This window comes from Protopterus annectens, chromosome 9.part0 (genome assembly GCF_019279795.1).
Source record: "Protopterus annectens isolate FY-2018-M chromosome 9.part0, PAN1.0, whole genome shotgun sequence".
NCBI lineage: Eukaryota > Metazoa > Chordata > Ceratodontiformes > Protopteridae > Protopterus > Protopterus annectens.
In genome coordinates, this window is record NC_056743.1 from 1925485446 (window position 1) to 1925504148 (window position 18703).

Here is an 18703-nt window from a genome sequence, read left to right on the forward strand (position 1 = left end):
CTCCTCATGGCTGTTCATGTCCTGCTTAACTTCATAGCCAATACGAAGTTCACCATTTGGTAGAACACAGCTACTGTCAGTCAACACTGACAAATCACTATGTTTGATTAGTCTGACAGCAGATGCAGGTCTGAGGAGTTTGCCAGCATACTGCTGCAGGAGTTTATGCACAGTGGCATGCAGTGTCAGTAGCTGACTTTCTCTGCTCTGAAGCTGTATGTTGAACTCCAGTAAGGGTTCAAGTGCATACTTAAGGAACATAAAAATCATATGCACTTCATGACTTTACAAGTTTTTAGAAATTAAGTCAATCTTAGCAGACCTTGGCTCTGCAGACAGAAAATACAAATTTAGAGCTGGCCACATGTCCAGGGGTTCTGTTAATAATCTTACCAAGACTGAGCCATCTAGTAGCTGCATGTCTAATGATCTTGAGGGGGTCAGTATCTGTGAACAAAGCAAATTCCTGCAGTTTTTGTTGTCTTTGTGCACTGGAACTGAAATGGCAGTACAGATCTGATACAAGTTCTTCAACTGGTGAATGTAGTGCTTTTACAGCAGCCTTACTACAGAGATCGGACACCCCATGTTTACAATTGTGGGCTTCACCTCCTTTAAACGAGACAGCACATAATTGTGTTTTCCAATCATTGAGGCAGCATTGTCTGAAGAAATGCCCACAATGTTGGAAACTGGAATGTTAAATTTTGTCAGGCTGGACATTAAAGAATCAAACATTGCTTGTCCAGTTCCGGACACACAGTCTGGCATATCAAGGAACCTTGTCACATTTTTGCTTGCCTTTTCATCAAGGTAACCAACAAGGATGACTAACAGTTTGTCATCTCCCATGTCTGTGCTTTGGTCCATATACACACAGAATGGTGATTTCTGGCAGGCTGCTGCAGCATCATTCTGGTAATGAGGCCCCAGCACATCCCGTGCAATGCATGCTGCCTTTGTCGCTCCACATGTCATTTTATGGAGAACATCTTGATCCTCTCCACACTTCATAAATTCCAGGATGTGTTCTGCTGCAAATGATAAGTTGTGTTTAGCAAGGAGAGACACAAAACCAACATCTGCCTCAACCACCTTTGTACTTGCTAAACTCTGTGGTCCAAAGAAATCCACCATAGATCTTCCAGCTGCATGCTTGCAATTCTGCCTGTGTTTCTCACTGTTAGCATGTCGTCGTAGTTCATGTCGGCCCCCATGATGGATTGTGAAATCCATGTTACAAGTCTTGCAGAAGGCAAATTTCACTCTGCGCCTACTCATAGAAAACCAGTCAAAGGCACTTGCCAAACTTGGCTGAAAAATCGTGCATCTTCTCTTCTTTGGGGTGTGAGCTGTATCTACATCCCTGTCCTCACTGTAGTCTGGGTAGTCTATACCTAGCAGGTTTGCAAAACAGTGGTGTTAGACAATGAAACAAATGGGGCTACAGTGCAGAAAGTAAAATTAGAAGATGTCTTCAATAGCAAAGATATAAGACAATAGGGCCATAACCTACCCATATCACTGGACGTTTCCTGACTTTGCACCCTCTTCTCTTGCTCATCTCTGCTCCGTTTGTTTACTATAAAGGCTTGCATGCTTCACTTCCTTGCCTCAATGACACTTTCAGTCCTCTGGTGCTCACTTGCCCACCTATATTTATCCAAAAACAAAGTCAATTAGTTTCAGAGACGTACGAGGGTGACAAGCAGCAAAAACATACAAACACTTTAAATATTGCTATTATAAACCTAGAAAGTTGCTAGAAGAGGACATGTCTTTGCATACAGTTTCTCCAAAAAAAAAAAAAAAAAAAGGCAATTACTTTGAGACATACTAGTGGATAAGCAGTGGAAACATGCAAACATTTTAAAATATTGCTCTTATAAACCTAAAGGGCAATTACTTTCAGAGACGTACTAGGGTGACAAGCAGCAAAAACATGCAAACACTTTAAAAACTGCTCTTAATAAACCTAAAAAGTGCTAGAACAAGGACCTGTCATGGCATACAGTCCCCCCCCCCCCCAAAAAAAAATATATATATATATAACAGACATTAGGGACAAGCAGCAGAAACAGACACTTAATATTGCTGTTTTAAACTTAGAAAAGTTGCTCGAACAGGATCTGTGCGACAAGCAGCACAAAAATACAGACTAAATATTGCTTACACACTAAGAAAGTTGCTAAAATCACAGGGTCTGTGCTAGCATAAGGAAAATATTTGCAACTATTACAGCCTAAAACACTTACCTCTGCTCTGCCTACCACTTCAGCTGAGCTCCTCAACTCAATACAATCCAAATGCACAAAGTAGAAAATCCCGGTTGTCCAGCAGCACAGCAGAAAGAAAAATCTCAGCCCTTGTATAACACTGCAAACAGACTTCTCTCGCCAAGTCACCTCTCCTGGCAGGCTAACTTCCACCGACTCCCATCGTCTTCTCCCCTGATGTCTTCAATCTGGACTGCAACTGGCACCGCTCCTTCCTTCCTTCCAGCCTAGTGTTGAAACTCCAATGATCGAGATGGAACACAAAAAAGTAAAATTCCCTCCCGATTCCTGCAAGCCTTTTCCAAGCCATTATTTTGGCACAAAAAGGCTTCCAGGAACATGATTGGCCTCTATTTGGGAGCTCTCATTGGCTCCCGTCCTCCTCAGATTCTCTACTTGATTGGCTCATAGACAGAGTTCGCGATTGGCTGTAAATGCGGTCTACGAGACCATCAAAAACTGCAGAGCACAGCCAACGTGGAAGGGTAGCAGAGCTATGCATTGGTTTGTATACCGCAATGCTGATTGGCAGTAATTGCAGTACACAAACCAATCAAAAGCCTTGTAGCGGAGACACAGCTGTTCAATGCAGAACAGCGGCTTCGCTCTTCATTAAATGCGGAGCGTTCCGCATAATCCGGAGCACTTGGATGCTCTGGCTGGACAGACCACAGAGGTTCCTCACCAGGAGAATCCAGGGCCTCAAAACATCTACCCTGCACAGATAGGCTAAAAGCCCCGTCCCTCTACCCAGTCTCACAGACTCCTCAGAGGTGACCTCTGTCTGGCATACAAAACAATCTCAGACCCTCCCTTGATGGGACTGCTGCATATCCGCAAGTCAGGCTCCACTCGAGTAACCCACATGCGTGACCTCAGTCTGGTCTGTGACATCAATAGGACTTGTTGGCAGGACAGATTTGTGTCCCAGAGACTCCCCCTTCTGTGGAATAGACTCCCTCTCCAGGTCAAACAGATTACCTCATTATTCCCTTTTAAGTACAACCTGGATGGGGAATCGAAAGTACATCCCTGGAATTCCACCTGTGTCCTACTGGACAGGGGCATTGGGTGCTCACTTGTTAGAACACAGACTACATTCTTTATTTGCCTGTAAGGGCCTCAGTGCCAATAGCTTAGTAATTTCCTATGATTATTTGTTTACGTTAAAAAGAAAAAAATATATATTTTTTCTATTAAAAACACAGCTAGTAATAGCAGATACATGAGGAGTTACCCTCAAACTGCAGGTGTGAATTTTTTCCAGTAATTTTTATTATGACAGTTGTTGTATAAGGATTGCTGCATCACAACTTTTTAGCTATAGGCTTCTGAGCTATTTAATTGTATCCATGCACATTGAAGTTGCTTAAAGCATTTAAATCACCTTGTACAGAGAGATTTAATGTGATTTTTACATATCAGTTGGTGTGGGTGCAGTTGTGGTGCTGCGGTAGCGTTGTTGCATCACAGTAAGACATTGTCCTGTTCGATTCTCAGGTAGAGCGTCTTCTGTGTGGAGACATGCGTGAATGGGCGTACTTTTGTTGAAGGTTGTGTGTCAGGGCTGACAACTCAGCACGTAAAAATCTACTGCCAATCATTAGTGGACCGGAGTTCCGCTGTGGCGATCCCTAACCGGGAAAAGCCGAAAGAAGACTGGGGTCAGATATTTTATTGTATTTTAATTGTATCTTTTACAGTCCCATCTCTTATCTTTTACCTTGTTGAGTGGTATACATGCCTCTCAGCCTGTTAGTAAGAAATCTGGAGAAAGCCTAAAATAATGGGGGGGCAAAAATAAGGACAATTTTTAATTATTGCTCATTTAAATTTAGAAAGTTGATAGAGTAGCAGGTTTTGTATTAGCATACATTTTCTGCAGAGTATGAACTCTGAATCACAACTGTCCGTCATTTAGTGATTTCAGTCCTCAATGATTTACCTGAAAAACCACAAATTTTATGAGGAACAGTCGCAGACCAAAAATATGAGGCAAAATTCTGAACATTGGGCGAAAATCCGGACAGTTGAAAGGTATGGCTGCAATGTTTTGTAAGGAAATTTGAAGCAATGATTGCTTTTTATAGACCACGTTCTTATTGGTTGGATGCTGTGAATAGTACAATTGGTACACTTCTGTAAATTGCATCCAAGCAACCACTTCCTATTTTCACTTAAATAATTCTAGACACTTGAGAAAGATTTCATTTCTGCATCAGTATGGTGGCCAGCTTCTGCACATGGACTCTTCTTTTTCTTTTTAGTAAGTCGATCAAACTGAAATGCATTGTAAATGCCTTATTATAGCCTTCAATGTACTAAATTGTCCTAACACTTAATTGCTACACACCACAACTGTTTTGCATACCAAAATTATTTACAAAATATTGGCTTCAAAACTGGCAACACTGTGCACTGTTATCAATAAATGTGCTGGAGCTAGCTATATATGTTTAATCAATGTTTCTTTCGTGAATGTTTATTTGCTGTATATTACTGCCATTTCAAATATTTTAAATTAACTATATATGTGCAATTTATGAAAAAAGTGCTGCATAGACTTCCTCATTTTACGTATTTTAAAGTAAATTAAGTAAATAAAATAAAACGGCATTGATAAAAGATAAGGAGTAAGCGGTTTTGTTTCCATAATACGACCGAGACTCCCACTTGCTCTGTGTACCGTGAGATCTGTTTATTTAAAGTACATGAAAGAATTCCTTCATGTGATGATTTATTTCATTACGCTTACACTTTATAGATGTTTTTGGTCTGACTAACAAGCAAACAAATAATGAATTGTTATTGTTTATGTATTACTAGCCTGTGTTATGTCAACCATATGTTAACCAGTCAGCCGCAAACAGACTTCTCTCGCTGAGTCACCTGTCCTGGCAGGCACTGGGCAGGCTAACTTCCACCAACTCCCGTCTGGCATCCTCTTCTCCCCTGATACCTTCGATCTGGACTGCAACTGGCACCGCTCCTTCCTTCTTCCGGCCTAGTGTTGACTCCAACGATCGAGATGGAACACAAAAAAGTAAAATTCCCTCCTGATTCCTGGAAGCCTTTTTCAAGCCATTATTTTGGCGTGAAAAGGCTCCCAGGAACACGATTGGTCTCTATTTGGGAGCTCTCATTGGCTCTCGTTCTCCTCAGATTCTCTACTAGATTGGTTTATAGACAGAGTTCGCGATTGGCCATAAATGTGGTCTACGAGCCAATCAAAAACTGTAGAGCACAACCAACGTGGAAGGGTAGCAGAGCTATGCATCGGTTTGTATACCGCAGTGCCGATTGGCAGTAATTGCGGTACACAAACCAATCAAAAGCCTTGTAGTGGAGCCACAGCTGTTCAGTGCGGAACAGTGGCTTCACTCTTCATTAAATGCGGAGCGTTCTGCATAATCTGGAGCACTTGGATGCTCTGATTCTCAACACAAACCAATGTCTTCTTTCGCGACTACCATTCTTTCGAAAACTACCGGGTTTTTTAGGCTCAGGGTATAAACCACACCCAAGAAACCGACGACCCAATCTCAGGCACCTGCTTCCTTGCCTCAGTCTCAAATGCTTAAAATGGCAGAAGACCTTATCGTGCTGATCAGGGGAAGACAAGCTACCCCCTCCAACAGGAAAAGAGATCTGTCCCCTGTAGTTTTGTCTGAACAAGTCAGATCACTCTGATGCATCTGAATATGAAAACATGCAACCCCTCTCTACTTATTAGGATTCTGATGCAGAGGATTCCATCCCTTCTGCCTCTCCCCCAGAGGATTTTTTCCTTTGGGGAAACCCTTCATACCTTAAGGGAGCACTTCCAATGGGATTGTCAGGACTACCCTCAGTCTAAAAAGAGACTCAGGGAATTCTTAGATCTTCCACAACACAGACCCTCGGCCATCCCCGCAGTCCTGGATGTTGTGGAGGATGTTTTCCTGGAATCCAGCTAGACTCCCAACACCCTGCCTCCTGCACCCAGAAAACCAAACAGGTACTATAGAGTCCCTGACTAGCACAAATTTCTTTTTTAAAAATCCTACTGCTGACCCTGGGGTAATTTCTCAAGAGCCTAAAGGGATTAAAGCAACCTCTGCTAAGAATCCCACCCCCTCTGTTAGGGATTCTGAATACTAGACAGATGGGGTAAAGAAGTATACACATCAGCTACTCTTGTTATCAGGGCACTAAATTGTCAGTTAATTATGCTAAACTTTCAGCAACATACCCCGGAACTCCTCAAACAAAAAATGTCTTCCTTTCCTGCTTGTGTAGAATCTAAAGAGTTAAATGTTAATGCATTCTGCAAGTCAAGTAACTAAACACACCTTGCACTGTGGTTTTGATGCCCTAGAAGCTTCTTGCAGGGCAGACGTCACCGTATCTGTCATTAGAAGGCATGCATGACTTAAGGAATAGCCCTTGCCAGACAAAGTCATATCTAAATTGTTGGATGCCCACTTGCACAAAGACAACTTATTTGGCACTAAGGCAGAAGAGGTATTAAGATGGAAGAAAAAACAAAATCTGTGCAGACAGTTAAGGATTTCTTACAGGTCCAGCCACCCAGATTCAGCAGGCATTGTCCCACCAAGCTCTGGTCCTTTCCTGCTTCCATTAAGCCAGTCCAGACGACCCCCCCCCCCAGACAGCAGCCACAGGGAATGCAGAGATCTAAGCAGTGGACTACATCCACTTCAAAACCAGGGAGTTCTGAGCCAGCCCCTTATGGTAAGAACTCACAATGACTCACCTCCCCTACCCCTTCCCTCTGCCAACCTTCACTTACCCCTAGGAGGAAAACACTCCTTTCATGCAAGCACCTGGGCCACCATTATCAAGGACCACTGGGTTCTCAACATAGTGTCCCATGGATACAAATATTCTTTCCATACCCTTCCTACCCCAAAAGGGTTCCCAGATCTACCTCCAAACTAGTGGGTAGAGGTGCAAAAGCAACTCCTTTCCCTACTCTCTATGATGGCAGTAGAGTACGTTCCTGCAGAACAGAGAGGCCAAGGTTTCTACTCCAGACTTTTTCTGGTAACCAGAAAAGAGGGCACCTGGCACCCCATCCTCGGTCTATCCATTCTAAACACCTTCCTGGTGATCCCAAAATTCAAAATGCTCACCCTCCAGCAGCTGCTACCCATGCTCTCCAAGGATGCTTGGCTAGCCACCTTAGATCTAAAAGAGGCCTACCTCCATATTCCTATCAGGGAATCATGCAGGAAGTATCTCTGTTGGGGCAGGATCTCAACACTTTCAGTTCTCTGCACTTCCCTTTGGCTTATTTACTGCTCCCAAAGTTTTCACAAAATGTCTGGCTCTGGCCATTGCCTTTTGCAGACAAAGGAATATCCAGATTTACCCTTACTTAGATGACTGCCTAATTCAGGCAGCCAGCCAGGAAAAGCTGCTCAAACACCTGGCCTTTGTAAAGTCCTTACTAACCTCCCTAGGGTACACAATCAATGAAAATAAATACAAACAGGTGCCCAACCAAAGGGTTATATTTCTGGGAACAAGCCTGGACACAGCTTCCCAGATGGCATTCCTTACACGAGAAAAGCAAAATTTCCTGACAGCCTACTTCTCTCAACTAGCCACCAGACCTCAGTTATCTGCAAGGAAGATCCTGCAAGCTCTGGGGTTCATGGCATCTTGCATACTACTCATTCCATATGCCAGACTGCATATGAGTGGTACCTACAAAGCCTTTGGTGGCAACACTCTCAAGACCTGGCGACTCTTATACCTATAATTCCTTGCCTCAGAAAAGATTTTCTTTGGTGAGCAACAGCATGCTCCCACAACAAAGGACTACCTTTCTCACCACCCCATGCTGCCCAGACGCATCAGACTATGCCTGGGGTGCACACCTGGATGGCAGGTGCATACAGGGCCAATGGAGCCCACAGCAAATCCCTCTGCACATCAACCAAAAAGAGATGATGGCTGTCAAGCCACTTCTCTCCCTAGGGACTCTCCTGATCAAAACGAACACCACCACTGTAATGTGGTATATAAACAAGCAGGGAGGGCCTCACTCCTACCCTCTATGAAGGCTGGCTGTGTGACCCTTTGGCACACAACCACTGCCATGCAACTCCATCTGTTAGCACAATTCCTGCTGTGACGCCCATGCCCTGGGCCAGCAATCAAGGAGCCTTAATCCTCACCACTAACACCAGTGAGGATCTCATATAGGAGGAAAGGTTAGCAAATACACACAGTAAAGTGCAATTTCCCTTAAGAGCACACAGAGATCACAGTCAGTCCGAGGCTGGTCACTCCCTTGCTCTCCAGGTCCCCCAATAAGACTCCCCACTGGCACAGCTATAGGGTCCAGATCTCAGCCAGCTGAGCAAGCTAAAATCTCCAGCACCCTCTCTGTCCAACTGGTGCTTTGTGTCCCTGCCCAAGTAGCTGACACACACACACACACACACACACACACACACACACTTTGAGATTAGAGTTTATATAACCGCACAGACACTTCTGGGGAAAGCTGGCACAGGTTCTCCAGCTGTGCCCCTTTTACCCAGACTAAACGGTAGAAATCACTGCCACCACCCAGCTAATATTTATCAGCTACTCAAAGGCCTTTAAAAGGGTGTCCAATTATTACTGTGCAATATTATTATCCAATTGGTAGTATAACTAAACAGTCAAGGCTTATTAGAGTGACTTGTACAGGATCCTTTATATACATGCAATGTACTCTTAGAGCTTAACTTATCTCTACACAAAGCAGCCACAGTTCAAATGTTTTAAAATATTTAATAATAAAAATACAAGACAATACTTCTTACTACACAGTGCTAGCCAAGGGTTCAGAGATCACAGAAAAATACTTATAATAATTCAGTAGTACAGTTCTGACATCACAGAAAAACACTTAGTCTAATATTTCTAGTTTCTAGCTATTTCTAAGAGAAAACACACTTCTAAAATAACTTGCATATGGAACACAGGCACTGCTGTGAGTTGGATGGTCAAGACAAAAATGCTTAAAGCTCTCTGATGCTCTCTGTTTTTAAAATCACATTCCTGGTTCCCATTACATCATTCTTCACACTTCCCTGGATTCCCAGGCTAATAGAAACTACATTTACATTCTTAACATCTCCTTGTATTATCTTGCAGCTGGTCAGGAATCCGAGCAATAAAAATACATTTGCATGTTTAAATCTAGCAATTTAACTCTTGGTTAAAACAATAGAAAGAATGTCTCCATCTAGATGGGCTGGAGCCAACTTCAGATCAAAGGGTCACAACATGCTTTTACTTGGTCAGTAGAGTACACTGTTGTGGCATTTTTTGAAGTTCCACATCTAACCGCAGTTTTTCCATTTAAGACAACAAGCCTGTGCCTTACATAATATTTACAAATGATAGAATTATCTCCAAAATTCTATCTAGCTAGGTTGGCAGCCTTCACACCTACCAGGTTCTCTCAACTCTTTGGCAGAAATCTTCTGGACCCACATAAGTGGCAGTTCAACAGAAGAACCTTCACCATAATAACTCAGAAATGGGGCACCCCGAAGGTCAACCTCTTTGCCTCCTACACCAATCATCAGCTCAACAAATTTTGCACCAGGGAGCATCACTGCATGGTTTGGAAAGTGGATGCCCTGTCCTTCCCCTGGGTCGGTCTGTCAGTCTATGCCTTTCGTCGTCTACCTCTCATCCCCAGGGTAATGCTCAAAATAAAGGAGGAAAAACCAAGGACAATTCTTATAGCTCCAGACTGGCCTCCCCAGCACTGGTACCCCTTGCTGTGCAGCCTGGCCCCCACTGTCACCATGGCATCTTCCTCAGATTCCAAACCTCCTGACCCAGAGGGAAGGGAAATTCATGTACCCCCATTTGCAGACACTCAGATTACCAGCTTGGCTTATTCCCTAACCCCCGCTCAATCTTCCAACCTCAGTAAACAGGTTCTAGATGTTATGTGTGAGCCCAGATGCCCTTGCACTAAAACGTCTTATGCTGACAAATTGTAAAGGTTCTGCACCTGGATTTAGGCTAAGTGAGGCAATGTGGCACAGCCCTCCCTCCCTCTCATCCTGGATTACTTAGCTGACCCACTACACAGTGGCCTCTCTTTTTCCTCTATTAAAATTCATGCCTCTGCTATCTCTGCTCAATTTCCCAGTGAGCAGCCCCTTTTCTCACACCCCTTGATCAAACAGTTCCTAAGAAGGGCTAGCAACTTGAGGCCATCCAGAAGAGCACCAACCCCAGCTTGAGACCTTAACTTGTTGTGTTGGAAAAGCTCACCCTGACCCCCCCCCCCTCCCTTCGAACTAGCTTCTTCTGCAGAGATAAAATTTCTCTCCTAGAAGACAGCTTTCCATCTGGCCATCACTTTAGCCAGAAGAGTCACCGAGCTGCAAGCAGTCATGGCTGTGGAACCCTTCATCATCTTCCAAGCTGACAGGGTATCCCTCAGGACTAGCCCATCCTTCATGCCCAAGGTGGTGTTCCAGTGTGGCTCTCAACCAATCCATTCATTTGCTCTAGGCAGGGCTAAATCCTTCAGAAAGTCTGATCAATTGCTGGTTAGTTTTACTACAGGGGTAGAAGGCAAAGCCTTCTCCAAACAAACCATTTCCAAATGGATAGCACACTACATCAATTTCTGCTACAAACTACACAGAAAGCCTCCCCTCAAGAGGGTCAAGACTCACTCCACCAGAGCAGCCTCCACCTCTGCAGCTTTCCTCAGAGGAGTCTCCACCAGGGGCATCCTGGAGGCTGCCACCTGGACATCTGCTCACACTTTTACCAAACATTACCACCTGCCTCTCTTCTCCAAATCCAGGGCAGGGTTTGCCTCTGCAGTCTTGCAGGGCATACTAGCCAGTCCCTAGTTCCCTTGACTGCCTCCACCCATTTCCTCAGCTTTGGGAATCCACCCAAATGTGATGACTGCAACAGTGAAACATGAAAAACATAGTACAGTTGTGTACACTTACCATAAATATAGATGTTCGAGTGTATTCACTGTTGCAGTCCTGGTTTCCCTCCCTCCATCCCCCTTTTTTTCTTCTCTTTCCTTACAAGGAACATATTGGTATTTACTTTCTACTAGTGAGGTTCTTCCACCAGAACCTGGCTCCTACTTGGGGGCTTCTGATAGGTTAGGGCAAGAAAAACTGATGTAATGGTGTCGTCTGCCTTACTTTATACTACTGACGACCTGACATCAGTCCTGAAGCGACAGCAACCGATGCAGAAATACTAAGCCTCTGGTATTTGGGCCGGTTCAGGGCTACCCTGGCAGGGATAATCCGAATGTGATGACTGCAACAGTGAATACACTCGAAAATCTACATTTATGGTAAGTGTACACAACTATACTTTCTGGGATGCCTTCTGGATACATCCCTCACGATTGTTTTTATTCCGCAGGACAATGTAGTTAATGTAGTTCTGTACAAATGATAGTTTCTGTCATGTTGATTTTGGCCATAGAATATCTAAGGGTTTTGGGTTTATGACTTCCATGATTTTCTTGATTCTTTCTGGGCAGATTTCACAGCAGAAAATTCAGTGTTTTCTCAGATAAGTGTGGACACAACACCAGCAGCTTCTATTTCTTCAGAACCCCAGTGCTGGACTTTATCAAAAGGGAATTGGTGTAGTGGGACCAGTTAGCCATCAACCCAGGTCTCCCCTTATTCTGCCCAGATCCTACTTGGTCTCTAACAATAAATGTCTCAGACATTTACTTGGGGGGGCTGTTTCCAAGGGGGTAAAGGTTCAGGGTATGTGGAACCGGCAGAGCAGACTGAAACACATAAACATGAAATAAATGATGGATATAAATGCACTAAAATCCCTAAGTCATTGTTGAACTACAGGCCCTCTGCTAATTATCACAGACTATAGCACAGTGATGTGGAACATAAACAGGGGAGCACCATCATATTATCTTTGCATGCTAGTTGTCATATGATACATAAACAGGGGGTCACCAGATCATACCACCTTTTCAGACTAGCTGTGGTAGCCTGAGATGTAGCAACTCAGTTCAGTTTTTCACTTCAGGCTTCCTATATTCTGTCCGAGCAAAACACTGATGTAGACAAGCTGAGCAGGACCAGGACAGATGTTTGTGAATGGAAACTAAGCCAGAGGTTCTCCCAGGAATTGAGCCAGCTGTGGAGAACTCCTCAAATAGTTTTATTTACCTGTATTTACAGCAGACCGCTAAAGAAGTTCTGCTCCAGGCTTCCTTGCAGACAGACCTGAAAGATTATTTTTCATTCCCATGTGTGCGATTGTTCCTGTATACCTTTCCATCCTTTCTGCAGATTTCCAAGGTCATTCCAAAGATTCAGAAGGACTCCTCAAAGATAATTGTGGTGATTCCCTTTCAGCCTAGGTAACTGGTTCTGAAAATGTCCAAGGGCAATTACGATATGCTTATTCACAGAATAGAGTAACTCACACAATACAGGAGTTGTTTGATACACCCCAAATTGAAATTACTCCTCACTGTCTAAACAGTAGGGTTTTAATACCTTTTAAGCATCTGTTTACTGAGGTCTTGCAGCAGGTGTTAAAGGAGGCTATGAAAGGTGCTACTAGAAAATCATATATGGGTAAGTGGAAACGTTTTTCTAGAAGGTGTCCGCATAGGAACCAGGATCTTTTAAGGCCCAGATGTCTCTTGTTGTTTAATGTGTGTGTAAGTTACTGTCTTCTGGCCTTTCTTTCTCTTCTGTCAGAATTCAGCTTTGGCCATCTCGGGCTGCCCATACATCCTTCATGTTCATCCATCCACAAGTCAAACAGTTTTTGAAAGGGGTTATACATATCTGTCCAGCAGGAAAGCAGGTGGTTTCTCCTAGAGTTCTTCATCTTATTCCAGAAAAACCTGCACCTTTTGTATTTAAACCAGCTCACCAAGCAGATCTGAAGTTTGTCACTTGGAAAACAGTTGTGTTTATTGCTTTGACTTCTGCAGGAAGAGTGTCTGAGTTATAAATGCTTATGCTTAATCAATCTTTTCTCATTTTTTCTATAAGGACAGGGTGTCTTTGAGAAAAAAATCCTTCATTTATGCCTAAAGTGGTTTCAGAATTTACTTTTGCTATAAACTGTTAATCTCTGGTTCAGGCAGGCGCCTAGGCAGCGAGACATTTCCCTTTGATACATTTGGTTGAGAACACCTGGTTGAAGTGACATTTAGCTGTAGAGAAATATGGTTGTTGCAAATTCCCTGTGGGTAAAGAAAAGCACAAACTGCCATGCCCACAGTTTTAATAACCAAGTACATAAGGGCAGAAAAAGTAATGAATGTTTTGCTCAGTGTACAGAACATGCTTATGTAACTACAACATGTATAAGTGTGCTACAGCATAGAGAGAATAATGCATGCTACTGTAGTCACATTTATGCTCCACTATGCATTTTAGGTAATATTCCCTAGATATTGTGAAGGTGGTAGTAGTCCACACACACCAATTATAATGGCACTGTCCATTGTCCACTGCATTTTACAGCCACTGACATGGCCACTGGCCAGCCTGCTGCTAATGCCTGCTGTCTCATGTTGCCATGGGGACCGTGGACATTATTTTCCCCCCTGTGCATTTGGTTACTGAAGTTGTGGCCATGGCACCACATTCTTATCTTTGCCCACAGGGAATTCACATCAGCCATATTTCTCTGCAGTTGAATTTAACCTGAGTCATGTGTCTCCAACCAAATGTATCACATGGAAATATCTCTCTGCCTAGACACCTGAACCCGTTAATCTCCTTGTCTTTTTCCAGATCAAAAGAGTTAGGGAGTATGGATTCAGCAGGCAATCTCCGTGGTATCCCCGAAGTCTCAAACATCCCACTAAACAAGTATAGTGGGTCCAAAAACGAAACTTCTCTGTGTGGAAGATTTTCAGTCCATATATCTCTAGTTAATCACTGTATATTAACCGGATCAGACAATAGTAGTAGAAGTAGCGAACTTAAACTTGTTTTAAATCCAAAAAATAATAAAAAATATATAATTTGAAATATACAGAATTACAAAGTATTACTAAAGACATGCTTCTGGAGCATTTCTCCCCAAGCCTCCGCTGAAAACAGGATCTGTGGAACCTAGTCGGACTTTCCCGGTCAACAAATGTTAAATAAATAAATAGTAATCCAAACAAGGCAGAGGCAGTCTGTTTCCATTCGAAAATCCTTAAGTACACAGACGCTCTGGATGTTCTCAGGCAGCTCAAATACTATCTTGATTGGACTAAAACCTTCAGGAGTTAAAAAAAAAAAAAAAAACTTTCAGGAGTTCAAATCAGCAATTTGCTACCTATAAAGGTAAGAAAAAGGGACAATCCGTGTCAAAACACAGTTTTCAAATGGTTGTCTTATGCTACTGTTTTTTTATACTCTCACCATAAAAAGCCACTTCCAGGTGGGATCAGGGCCCGTCCTGCTAGTGCTGTGGCTTCTTCAGTGGCTTTCTTGAAAGGGATGGAACTCTGTAAGTCTTCTAGAATCAGCAACTTGTTCCTTTGTACATACTGTTACAAAGCAGTATAAATTGCGTTCCTTTACCAGCTGTAAAGCAGGTTTTGCTGGGACTGTTCTTCAGGGGCACCTGGACTCTGGTACTCCTTTCTCCTCCATTCCTTTCTAAGGTTTGGTGCTTTACCATACAGCTTTGACTGCTGCAGCACTGATTTAATGTTGAACATAGTACAGGTGTGTAAGTAAACTTACCATAACAATACATGTTCGAATAGATAACTGCTGCAGTAGGAACACCCTCCATCACCATTTTTTGTCATGTTTTTATGTCAAGGTGTAGATGTTTTATTTATTTAGGCTTTTGTCGTAATTTATACGTAAAAGTCAGAGCTCTGGCACCTTTTCTGTGTGGCAAGAAAGCTCTGTTGTTTGCGTGCCCTAACTACTGATTTTGCATTCCCCTTTTCAGATATATTGTTCTAACGATTCCAAGACAGAACCTGTATCACACACTAAGCTACTTGGGGTTGCAATCAATAATACGAGCCCATATTAAAGGTTCACTTTACAGAGTTAAACCTTTCCTCTATTGCCAGGACTCATCCACTCTCTGCTGTTCTTTATGCCTCTTCTATCTTCACCAACCTGAAGAAAACTGATTTTACAAAACTTAACGCTTGTTACAGTAAGATTGCCAAATTTGCTACCAACTCACCATATAGATCCCATCACTGCACTGCCTTACGTCAGCTAAATTGGCTTGAGTCACCTAATTACCTGACTCTCACCTAGCTTACAATGGCCCGCAGCATAATATACCAGCCTGACAAGTGTCCATCACTCTGTAATCTACTTCAGCCTCAGTCTAACAGAAGACACCTACTTCAGCCTCAGTCTAACAGAAGACACCTGAGATCTTATGGCAAACTCCTGTTACAACTTGCAAAAACGAACGATCACTATGGAGATGCTCATTTTTCTAATCGAATCTCTATGACTTGGAACTTACCCCCACATCACATCCTAACCACTGCCAGTCCCTCACAGTACAAAATATTTCTAAAGTCCCATCGATCTAATTCTTGGCTCTGCTCTTGTCTGGCTCCTGGTGGATTATCATTCCCTCTCGTCTGACTCCTGGTTCACACCCAGCTGTATTGATTTTCTCATATTCAACTTGTCTATCTTCCTCTGCAGATGTTTTCTGTCTACTTGATATATGTCTAACTTATCTCACCTTAAACTCATCACAAAAATAACCTTACTTTCTCTCTGTCTGGGTACTCTGTCCAACCTTTTTTGCTCTTGCCTTAATTACCTCGTTGCACTCAAACTCCTCACCTACAAGCACGTACAATGTTTTGTACACTACAAATAGTGACCTAAATTCATGATTATAAATGTGTAACACATAAAACAATCATTCTCTGCTGTTTTTTGTATTACTTATGCTCCTTTATATATGCTTTTTTTATTTATAATTGTATACATATTACATATGATTTGTGTTCTTTTGTTTCTGCTACTACTGAGTAAGTTTACCACCTATATATTTTCTTTGTATCTACTGGGGCTTTTCCCCCCGGGCCTCCACTGAAAATGGGCCTGTGCCCAGTCGGACCATCCCGATAAACAAATATCAAATAAATACATAAATTAGATGGTTTTCCTCAAGCCCTTTATCAGTTAGGGCTCATGGAAGGTGCCTTAAAGCTTTGGACGTTGGCCAGTAGTCAAGTCCTTGGCCGCTCAGGCTGCTACAGCATTGACATATTTGAACATGTACTGTTACGGTAAGTTTACTTGCACAACTTTAGTTAGTGTTCTTGTTTTTCATAAAAGTCTTTGTTTTCTGTATGCTGTGAAAAATGAATACATGTTCAGCTTGCATGGGCCACAGCTGGAAGTAAATGAAATGCCTGTAATATAGGTTCATAGGTTGGTACTAGGCTATTGGCCCTAAGGCCTATACAAGCCTAGCCATAACAATTCCCTAGCTATTTCTTCCCACAGTATTTACTTCCCTGGACCCCTGTCTAGCAGGGTGACTTACGTGATCCCCGGGGTGAATTTCCTATCTCCCATCCAATTATCAAGGTTCCTTTTGAAGAGAGCCAAAGAGGCACTCTGATTGACATGTATGGGCACTCTATTCCAGAGTCTGGGGAGTCTCTGGGTCAGGAACCTATCCCTCCAGCATGTTTTGTTCATTGTGATGACAAGGTTTAGATCCCTGGAGCGTGTGCCTCTGAGGGATTGGGGTTTCTTTAAGTGTAGCATGTCCAACAGCTCTGGGTTTGACATGGCCTTGTATGTTAAGCAGAGATCGCCTCTGAGTAGACGTTGTGCGACAGAGTATAGGTGGAGTTTTTTTTTAGATGATCAGCATAGGGCATTTGCTTTAGGCCTGTGAGTTTTTTAGTGAGGTATTTCTGCAGCCTTTCCAGTTGTTGCAGTTGTCTTGAGAGGTGCATACCAAATGGGGTGTTGTATTCTATAATGGGTCTAATGATGGATGAGTACAGTGGAACAATGACCTCCTTTTTTCTGGATGAAAAGCCCTTAGTGATGAGGTGTGTCACATAGAAGGCTTTCCTGACTGTTGTGGCGATGTGGTTATCGAAGGTGAGACCACTGTCCACCTGTGTCCCTAAATCTCTTATCACACTTTTGGTGTTTAGTGTACTGCCACCTATGTGGTAATTCACGGGTACATGTTTTTTTCCCAAAGGGGATAACTATACATTTCTTGGCATTGAGCTTGAGCCCATGGCTCTGGCACCAAGCATCTGTTTCTGTAAGGCCCTTTTGTAGAATATCCACATCATTTGGGGATTCAATAATGGCTCCCAGTTTGCAGTCATCTGCAAACTTTGTTGGCCAGAGTCCCTGAGTGTTGGCCTGTACTCCAGAGAAGTAAATGTCAAACAAGAGCGGTCCCAGGACTGAACCCTGAGGTACTCCACTTATCACTTGTCTGGAGCTGGATTTGGAGTCTGCTACTTTTGCAGTGTGGGTTCTGTCAGTAAGCCAGTTGGCAACCCATCAAGTGACGTAGGTAGTAATGCTCAGCTTAGTAAGCAGAAAACTCCGTACTGTGTTCGTAGTAGCTGTTAAGTGAACGAACATTAGCCATGCTGTTGTAGTTCCTGGTTTGTTCTGTGTGCTTTACAGCATTTTTCTTCTGTTTTCACAGGATTTGTTTTCAGCCTTCACCATCACGTCTGTGCAAGAAATGTCACTTGGCTCAAACCAGCTAAAGGAGAAAATGTCACGAATGAAGTGGAGGAACACAGCTGAATCGCCATCTGGTACGGCTGAATAGTAGCAGTAAAACATGTTTTGCATTAGGAGCCTTTATCACAAGAGCTTAAATGTAACTGTTTTTGTTCTCCTTAGGTAAACAAGTGGGGAGTTCCATTACAAGAGATTTTGCCAAAGTCCTGCTGAACCCCATGGAAATTCGTACCTTTCTGGTCTCTATCAAACATAACAACCCAGCTTCATGGGAGTGATGGGTTTTGCCACTGTACAAAAGAGCTGCTGCCTACTTGATTTGCAAGCCGGGAAAGAACACGTCTATTTTACAAAAATTTTCAGAGATGCCTTACAGCATATGCTGATAAATTCATATTTTCATTGCCTGGACCAACATTGTGAAGAATGTAAAAAATGCAAAATAAGGTTCCATTATGACAGCAGAACGTGTCTGTGTGTGTCTGTGTGTGTCTGTGTGTGTCTGTGTGTGTCTGTGTGTGTCTGTGTGTGTCTGTGTGTGTCTGTGTGTGTCTGTGTGTGTCTGTGTGTGTGTGTGTGTGTCTGTGTGTGTGTGTCTGTGTGTGTGTCTGTGTGTGTGTCTGTGTGTGTGTCTGTGTGTCTGTGTGTGTGTGTGTCTGTGTGTGTGTGTGTCTGTGTGTGTGTGTCTGTGTG

The 18703-nt window shown here is 43.0% G+C and overlaps 1 protein-coding gene across 1 annotated transcript in view; it reads left to right on the plus strand.

The window, feature by feature from the left end:
- Positions 1 to 18471, plus strand: part of MAN2B1 (mannosidase alpha class 2B member 1) — a 1009708-nt gene extending 991237 nt beyond the window's left edge. Inside the window, exons 23-24 of the mRNA XM_044084731.1 lie at positions 17970 to 18084; positions 18173 to 18471. Of these exons, the coding sequence (XP_043940666.1) occupies positions 17970 to 18084; positions 18173 to 18288 (231 nt within the window). The 3' untranslated portion in view covers positions 18289 to 18471. The remainder of the gene's footprint in view (positions 1 to 17969; positions 18085 to 18172) is intronic.
- Positions 18472 to 18703: the final 232 nt, after the last annotated feature.